At 66.3% G+C, this 8,852-nt stretch overlaps 1 protein-coding gene and 1 long non-coding RNA gene across 2 annotated transcripts; both read left to right on the top strand.

Annotated features, from left to right (window-relative positions):
* Positions 1-787: 787 nt before the first annotated feature.
* Positions 788-6,739, top strand: LOC121063369 (basic salivary proline-rich protein 2-like; the record flags this gene model as incomplete). The annotated part of the gene is made up of 4 exons (XM_040543790.1): positions 788-1,183; positions 3,085-3,287; positions 3,318-4,162; positions 6,544-6,739. Coding segments are annotated over 4 exons (1,640 nt in total), but the record flags the coding sequence as incomplete, so codon positions are not given.
* LOC121063370 lies at positions 1,208-2,901 on the top strand. Its single transcript, XR_005815959.1, has 3 exons — positions 1,208-2,156; positions 2,427-2,548; positions 2,622-2,901. It is a non-coding gene; the product is annotated as an uncharacterized LOC121063370 (long non-coding RNA).
* Positions 6,740-8,852: the final 2,113 nt, after the last annotated feature.

The following is an 8,852-nucleotide window of genomic DNA, read 5'->3' as shown; positions in this document are numbered from 1 at the left end:
CACCCCCAAGAGACGCCTGGAGGTCGAAGAAGCATCCAGGAGGGGCTGGGAGCGGCTCGGGGGGTCCTGGGAGCGGCTCGGGGGGTCCTGGGAGCGGCTCGGGGGGTCCTGGGAGCGGCTTCGGGGGCTCTAGAAGCATCCAGCGGCTTTCTGGAAGGGGCTGGGAGTTCCCGAGATCCTTCCCAGAAGCATCCCGAAGCCCCTGGGAAAGGGATGTGCCCCCTAGAGGTGTCCCAGAGGGGTCTGGGAGCTCCTGGGAGGCGTTTGGAAGGGTCTGGAAGGTCCCTGGAAGACGCTAGGGACCTCTAGAAGCCCCCTCAGAAGGGTCTAGAAGGTCTCTGGGGGAGCGACCCGCTGCAGAGGGGACTGGAGGGGGCTAGCAGCTCCCCGGAGGGATTTAGAAGCCCCCCCAGAAGGCGACCCGTCGCCTCGGGGCACCCCAAACCAGGATTTCTGTGCGGGAACCCCCCCCCGGGAGACGTCCCCGCCCCGCTCGGTCGCTGCGGGATCGCCCAGGAGCGCGCGATCCTATTTTATTCCCCCCCCCCCGCAGGAACGGCCGAGTCCCGGCAAGCCCCCGGGCGCCCCCCAGCCTGAGCAGCCCCCGCCGGAGAACCGCGCGGCGGCGGCGGCGGCACCGGGCCGCCCTCCCGACCCCGACCCCGCCGCGCTGGAGGCCGTGGCCGTCCCCCTCCAGCCCGCCTCGCCCGCCGCCCCGCTGCTCGGCCCCGGCGGCGTCCTGCGGCTGCTGGAACCGGCGGCCTCCGGCTCTCCGGGGGTCCCCGAGGAGCCCCCAGGGGAGCCGACCCCGATGCCGAGCCGGGCCCCGCACGCCCCGGTGGAGCGGGCGGAGCGCGGCGGCCTCGTCGTCGAGGAGGCGGCCGCGGTGCCGCCGGTGCTGGCGTACGTCGAGACCGTCGCCGCCGCCGCGCCGGAGACGCTCGCGTCGCCCGCCCTGCCGCTGCCCCTCGTCTCCGCCGTCCCCGCGGTGGCGGAGGCGGCGCGGGGCGAGCTGAGCACCGCCGAGCTGCTGGGCGTGGTGCTGGTGCTGCAGCGCAAGGTGAAGGTGCTGCAGCAGCGGCACCGGCGGCACTGCGCCCGCCTGGAGGCCGTGGAGGGGCTGCTGGAGCAGCTGCGCCGCCGCAGCCCGCTGCCCGGCGGGAGGCTCGAGCCGCTCGAGGCGGTAGGTGGCGCGCGGCCCCCGAAAGGGCGACGGCGACCCCGAAAGGGCGAAGGGTCCCCAAAGGGTGACGCTGTCCCCCAAAGGGTGAAGCATTCCCCAAAGGGTGACGTTGTCCCCAAAGGGCAAAGGGTTCCCCCAGGGGGCGACGGTGACCCCAAAAGGGTGAAGGGTCCCCAAAGGGTGACGCCGTCCCCGACAGGGCGAAGGGTTCCCCCAGAGGGTGACGCCGTCCCCAAAAGGGTGCCACCATCCCCGGGGATGGCGTTCCCCAAAAGGGTGAAGGGTCCCCAAAAGGGTGACGTTGTCCCCAAAAGGGTGAAGCATTCCCCAAAGGGTGACATTGTCCCCAAAGGGTGACGCCGTCCCCGAAAGGGCGAAGGGTTCCCCCAGAGGGTGACGCCGTCCCCAAAAGGATTCCACCATCCCCGGTGACGCTGTCCCCAAAAGGGTGAAGCGTCCCCAAAGGGTGACACCGTCCCCAAAAGGGTGAAGCATTCCCCAAAGGGTGACGTTGTCCCCAAAGGGCGAAGGGTTCCCCCAGAGGGTGACGCCGTCCCCAAAAGGGTGCCACCATCCCCGGGGACGGCGTCCCCCAAAAGGGTGAAGGGTTCCCCCAGGGGGCGACGGCGACCCCGAAAGGGCGAAGGGTCCCCAGAGGGTGACGCCGTCCCCGAAAGGATTCCACCATCCCCAGTGACACCGTCCCCGAAAGGGTGAAGGGTCCCCAAAGGGTGACACCGTCCCCAAAAGGGCGAAGGGTCCCCAAAGGGTGATGTTGTCCCCAAAGGGCGAAGGGTTCCCCCAAAGGGTGACGCCATCCCCGAAAGGGTGCCACCATCCCCGGGGATGGCGTCCCCAAAAGGGTGAAGGGTCCCCAAAAGGGTGAAGGGTCCCCAAAGGGTGACGCCGTCCCCGAAAGGATTCCACCATCCCCAGTGACACTGTCCCCAAAAGGGTGAAGGGTCCCCAAAGGGTGACGTTGTCCCCAAAGGGCGAAGGGTTCCCCCAAAGGGTGACGCCATCCCCGAAAGGGTGCCACCATCCCCGGGGACGGCGTCCCCCAAAAGGGTGAAGGGTTCCCCCAGGGGGCGACGGCGACCCCGAAAGGGTGAAGGGTCCCCAAAGGGTGACATTGTCCCCAAAGGGCGAAGGGTTCCCCCAGAGGGTGACGCCGTCCCCAAAAGGGTGAAAGGTCCCCAAAAAGGGTGACGCCATCCCCAAAGGGTGAAGCGTTCCCCAAAAGGGTGACACCATCCCCAAAAGGGCGAAGGGTCCCCAAAGGGTGACGCCGTCCCCAAAAGGGCGCCACCACCCCTGGGGACAGCGTCCCCAAAAGGGTGAAGCGTTCCCCAAAAGGGTGACGCTGTCCCCAAGAGGATTCCACCATCCCTGGGGACGCCGTCCCCAAAGGGTGAAAGGTCCCCAAAAAGGGTGAAAGGTCCCCAAAAGGGTGACGCCGTCCCCAAAAGGGTGAAAGGTCCCCAAAAAGGGTGAAAGGTCCCCAAAAGGGTGACGCCGTCCCCAAAAGGGTGAAAGGTCCCCAAAAAGGGTGAAAGGTCCCCAAAAGGGTGACGCCGTCCCCAAAAGGGTGAAAGGTCCCCAAAAAGGGTGAAAGGTCCCCAAAAGGGTGACGCCGTCCCCAAAGGGTGAAAGGTCCCCAAAGGGTGAAAGGTCCCCAAAAGGGTGACGCCGTCCCCAAAGGGTGAAAGGTCCCCAAAAAGGGTGAAAGGTCCCCAAAAGGGTGACGCCGTCCCCAAAGGGTGAAAGGTCCCCAAAAAGGGTGAAAGGTCCCCAAAAGGGCGCCGCCCTCCCACCGCAGCCCAAACCTCGGCGGGGCCAAGGCGGAGGTGTCCCCGCGCCGTCACCCCCTTGTCACCTTCTGTCCCCCCCCCCCCCCCCAGGCCTGCCTGCAGCCGGAGCCGGTGCCACCGGAGCCCGCCGGCGCCGTCACCATCATCTGCGGCCGGGCCGAGGACGCGCTGCTCTACGCCCTGGCCCCCCCAGCGCCCCAGGGGACACCGGGGACACCGCCGGGGACACCGCCGGGGACTCCGGGTGGCCTCGGCCCGCAGCGGCCGTGACGCGGTGGCACCGTGGCGGAGTGCCACCGTCAGCTGGGGACAGCGCGCCGGGCCCGGGGACGCTTTGCTGCGCTCGGGGGGCGTCGTGCAGAGCCGGGGACACCCCCACCCCACCCCCCCCCGGGCCGGGGGACGCCCCCCCCAGAAGCCAGGGGACACCCCCCGAGGCCAAGGGACACCTCCCGAGGCCAAGGGACGCCCCCAAAGCCAGGGGACCCCCCCCCGAAGCCAGGGGACCCCCCCAAAACCAGGGGATCCCCCCCCGAAGCCAGGGGACACCCCCAAAACCAGGGGACCCCTCCCAAGGCCAAGGACGACCCCCCCAAAACAAGGGGACCCCCCCCCGAGGCCAGGGGACCCCCCCCGAAGCCAGGGGACACCCCCAAAACCAGGAGACACCCCCCAAGGCCAAGGGCGACCCCCCCGAAGCCAGGGGACCCCCCCCCAAAACCAGGGGACCCCCCCAAGGCCAAGGGCGACCCCCCCAAAACCAGGGGATCCCCCCCAAGGCCAAGCCCCCCCCCCCGAAGCCAGGGGACCCCCCCCCCAAAACCAGGGGACCCCCCCCCGAAGCCAGGGGACACCCCCAAAACCAGGAGACACCCCCCAAGGCCAAGGGCGACCCCCCCGAAGCCAGGGGACCCCCCCCAAAACCAGGGGACCCCCCCCAAGGCCAAGGGCGACCCCCCCAAAACCAGGGGATCCCCCCCAAGGCCAAGCCCCCCCCCCCGAAGCCAGGGGACCCCCCCCCAAAACCAGGGGACCCCCCCAAGGCCAAGGGCGACCCCCCCAAAGCCAGGGGACCCCCCCCCCGAAGCCAGGGGACCCCCCCCAAAACCAGGGGACCCCCCCCCAAGGCCAAGGGCGACCCCCCCAAAACCAGGGGATCCCCCCCAAGGCCAAGCCCCCCCCCCCCGAAGCCAGGGGACCCCCCCCAAAACCAGGGGACGGTCCCCAACCTCCGGGGGGGGGGACACACACACACACCCCCACCCCCGTTGCCCACCCCGTGCTGCCCCCCCCCCCCCCCCCCCGATGTCACCCCCTCGGCCCGTGAGGTGTCCCCAGTGCCACCCCCGTGTCCCCCCCCCCCCTCGGGTGCGGGGCGGTGGGGGGGGGGGGAGGGGGGGGCGCCCTATTTTTGTATTTCAGGGTTATTTGGTTAAAACCGGGGGGGGGGGGGCGTGCGTGTGCCCCTCCCCCCCCCCCCCTTCAATAAAGGACGGAAAGCGCCTGGGGGGGGTCCGCGTGTGACACCCAGCCCCGGGGGGGGGGGGGGGTTGGGGGGGTGCGAGGGGGGGGGCCGCGCCCCCGTACCCTATAGATCCTTTGGGGGGGGGGCCTCCCTTGTGTCCGTCCCTAGGTCCCTGCGGCCCCCCTGCCCCTATAGCCGCTCTCCGGCCCGCCCCTACAGCCCCCATACAGCCCAGGGCGCCCCCCCCCCAGCCCTTCTGCGGACCCTATAACTCCTCCCCGCCCCCTATAGGTTCCTTCCAGCCCCCTATAGCTGCCCTCTGCCTTCTACCCCCCCCCCCGCGCAGCTCCCTGTAGAGCCCTCGGGCCCCTATGGAACTGTTCCCCAGCTGCTATAGCCCCTTCCCAGAGCCTATAGGTCCCCATAGGTGCTCTGCGGCTCCCACTGCTGCCCCTGGTCCTTTATAGCCCTTCACCAGCTCCTATAGGCCCCTCCCAGAGCCTCTATAGCTGCTCGTGGGCCACTATAGCCCTTCTAGCCCCCGCGGCCCCCTATAGCTGCTCTGCAGCGCCTATGCTTCCCTCGGCCCCTATAGCTTCCCGTCGCCCCTATAGCTGCTGCTTGTCCTGCACGCCCTCTATAGGTGTTCTGCAGCCCCCACGGTTCTAATAGCTGCTCCTCGTCCCCTATAGTCCCCTATAGCTGCTCTGCAGCTCCCATAGCCCCCAAGACTGCTCCTCCTCCCCTATAGTCCCCTATAGCTCCTCTGCAGCTCCCGTAGCCCCCAAGGCTGCCCATCGCCCCTATAGTCCCCTATAGCTGCTCTGCAGCTCCCATAGCCCCCAAGACTGCTCCTCCTCCCCTATAGTCCCCTATAGCTCCTCTGCAGCTCCCGTAGCCCCCAAGGCTGCTCCTCGTCCCCTATAGTCCCCTATAGCTCCTCTGCAGCTCCCGTAGCCCCCAAGGCTGCTCCTCGTCCCCTATAGTCACCTATAGCTGCTCTGCAGCTCCCATAGCCCCCAAGGCTGCTCCTTGTCCCCTATAGTCCCCTATAGCTCCTCTGCAGCTCCTGTAGCCCCCAAAACTGCTCCTCATCCCCTATAGCCTCTAAAGCTGATCCTTGTCCCTTATAGCCCCCATAGCTTCTCTGTAGCTCCCACGGATCCCAAAGCGGCGCCTTGTCATCTGTTGTCCCCTATAGCCCTCGTAGCTGCTTCTCGTCCCCTATAACCCCTACAGCTGCCCTGCAGCTCCTATGGCCCCATAGCTACTTCTTGTATCCTATAGCCCCCATAGCTGCTCTGCAGCCCCTATGGATCCCACAGCCCCCATAGTTGCTCCTTGTCCCCTATATTCCCCTATAGCCCCTATAGTTGCTTCTCAGCCCCTATAGATGCTCTGCAGCCCATACAGCTCCACAGATCCCAAACCAGCTCCTTGTCCCCTATAGCGCCCTATAGTTCCCTATAGCTGCTCTGCAGCTGCTATAGCCTCCAAACTTGCTCTTTGACCCCTATAGCCCCTATAGCTTCTTCTTGTCCCCTATAGCCCCTATAGGTGCTCCTCATGGCATATAGCCCCTACACCTGCTCTGCAGCCCCCATGCCCCCTCAGCCCCGTTACACCCCCCCCATAACCTCCAGCACTACAGCCCCATAGCCCAAATAGCTCCTATAGCCCCTATATTACCCATAGTCCCCAGAGATGCCGTAGCCCCTATAGTCCCCATAGCCCCCATGTCCACATAGGTCCCATGGTCCCATAACCCCCACAACCGCTACAGCCCCCTTAACCCCTATAGCCCCCATAGATCCTATAGCTCCCATAACCCTCACAGCCCCAATAAGTCCTATAGCTCCATAGCCCCTATAGCCCCCATAGCCTCATAGCCCCCACACCCCCATAGCTCCTATAGCCCCCATAACTCTGAGAGCCCCTGTAAGCCTTATAGGCCCATAGCCCCTACAGTCCCCATAAGCCCTATAGCCCCTATAGCCCCCATAGATCCTATAGCCCCCTAAGCCCTATAGCCCCTAAAGTCCCTATAGCCCCCGTAAACCCTATGTCCTCTATACACCCCATAGCCCCTATAGCCCCAATAAACCTTATAGCTCCCATAGCTCCTATAGACCCCATAGCCCTCATAGCCCCCATAACCCCATAGATTCTATAGCCCCCATAGCCTCTATAGTCCCCATAGATCCTATAGCCCCCCTAAGCCCTATAGCTCCTATAGACTCTATGGCTCCCATAACCCCTATAGCCCCCATAGCCCCATAGCCCTCATAGCCCCCATAGATCCTATAGCCCCCATAGCCCCCCTATATCCCCCATAGCCCTCATAGCCCCCATAGCCCCCGTAGCCCCTCTATAGATCCTATATCCCCTATAGCCCCCAGAGCCCCCAAAGCCCCCCTATAGATCCTATATCCCCTATAGCCCCCAGAGCCCCAAAAGCCCCCAAAGCCCCCCTATAGATCCTATATCCCCCAGAGCCCCCCTATAGATCCTATATCCCCCCCAGCCCCGCCCCCGCCCCCGCGCCCCCCCCCCCCCACCGCCCTCCCCCGGGCGGGCCGCGCATGCGCGCAGCGCCCAGCCCAGCCCGGCGGCCGCGTCCCCGGCAGGTACCGGGGGGAGCGGGGCGGGGGGGGGGGAAGGGGGGGGATGGGGGGGGCACCACCGGGCCCGGCCCGGCCCGGCCCGGCCCGGCCCGGCCCCGGCGGCAGCGCGGCCCCGGCGCCGCGGCCCGATCGCAATCGAGGAGGCTGAGGGGGGGGGGGGGGGGGGGGGGGGGCACGGCCTGGACCCGGCCCCGGCCCCGCAGCCCCCGTGCGGTGCCCAGCGCCCGGCCCGGTACCGGCCCGGTTCCTTCCCAGCCCCGGCCCGGGGCCGTCTGCGGCCCGGTTCCAGCCCCATCTGCATCCCAGCCCCATCCCCGTCCCCATCCCAATTCCATCCCCACCCCATCCCCATCCCATCCCCCATCCCCATCCCATCCCCATCCCCACCCCATCCCAATCCCAATCCCAATTCCTTCCCCACCCCATCCCCATCCCACCCCATCCCCATCCCATCCCATCCCCACCCCATCCCCATCCCATCCCCATCCCCATCCCAATCCCAATCCCAATTCCTTCCCCACCCCATCCCCATCCCACCCCATCCCCATCCCATCCCCATCCCCACCCCATTCCCATCCCAATCCCATCCCATCCCCACCCCATCCCCATTCCCATCCCCATCCCATCCCCATCCCCATCCCCATCCCAATTCCTTCCCCAGCCCCAGCCCAGCCCCAGCCCAACTCCTTCCTAACCCCGTCCCCGCCCCGTCTGCATCCCATCCCCATCCCAACCCGCATCCCAATTCCATTCCCGTCCCAATTCCATCCTAACCCCATCCCAATTCCATCCGAATCCCAATCCCATCCCCGTCCCTTACTCATCCCATCCCCATCCCCACCCCAGTTCCATCCCATCCCCATCCCATCCCCATCTCTATCCCGTACCCATACCCATCTCACCCCAATCCCATCCCAATCCCATCCCAATCCCATCCCATCCCATCCCCACCCCAATCCCTTCCCCACCCCTACCCCCATCCCATCCACATCCCGATTCCACCCCATCCCCATCCTAATTCCATCCCATCCCATCCCCGTTCCTGTCCCCATCCCATCCCCATCCTAATTCCACCCCATCCCCATCCCATCCTGTCCCCATCCCAATTCCGTCCCCATCCCAATTCCATCCCCATCCCAACCCCATCCTATCCCCATCTGCATCCCCTCCCCTCCCCATCCCATCCCCTCCCCTCCCCATCCCATCCCAATCCCATCCCAACCCCATCCCTATTCCATCCCCATCCCAATTCAACCCCATCCCATCCCCAATCCCACCCCAATTCCCTCCCAATCCCATCCCATCCCATCCCCAATCCCATCCCCATCCCAATCCCAATCCATCCCCATCCCAACCCCATCCCATCCCATCTCATCCCCATCCCATCCCCACCCCAATCCCATCCCATCCCAATCCCAATCCCATCCCATCCCAATCCCAATCCCATCCCATCCCATCTGCCATCCCAATCCCATCCCCATCCCAATCCCATCCTCAATCCCAATCCCATCCCCATCCCCATCCCCATCCCACCCCATCCCCATCCCCATCCCCATCCCATCCCATCCCATCCCATCCCCACCCCAATCCCAATCCCAATCCCAATCCCAATCCCATCCCCAATTCCATCCCATCCCACCCCAATCCCAATCCCATCCTCAATCCCCCCTCCCCCCAATCCCCCCCCCTCCAAATCCCCTTTATCCCCACCTGGGGCGGGTGCCCGGACCCCCAAGGTCCCAGCCCCGTCCCCCCCCCCCCGTTCGTTT

The sequence above is a fragment of the Cygnus olor genome, unplaced genomic scaffold (assembly GCF_009769625.2).
Source record: "Cygnus olor isolate bCygOlo1 unplaced genomic scaffold, bCygOlo1.pri.v2 scaffold_231_ctg1, whole genome shotgun sequence".
Classification (NCBI taxonomy): Eukaryota; Metazoa; Chordata; class Aves; order Anseriformes; family Anatidae; genus Cygnus; species Cygnus olor.
This window is presented reverse-complemented; position numbering and strand designations above follow the sequence as displayed.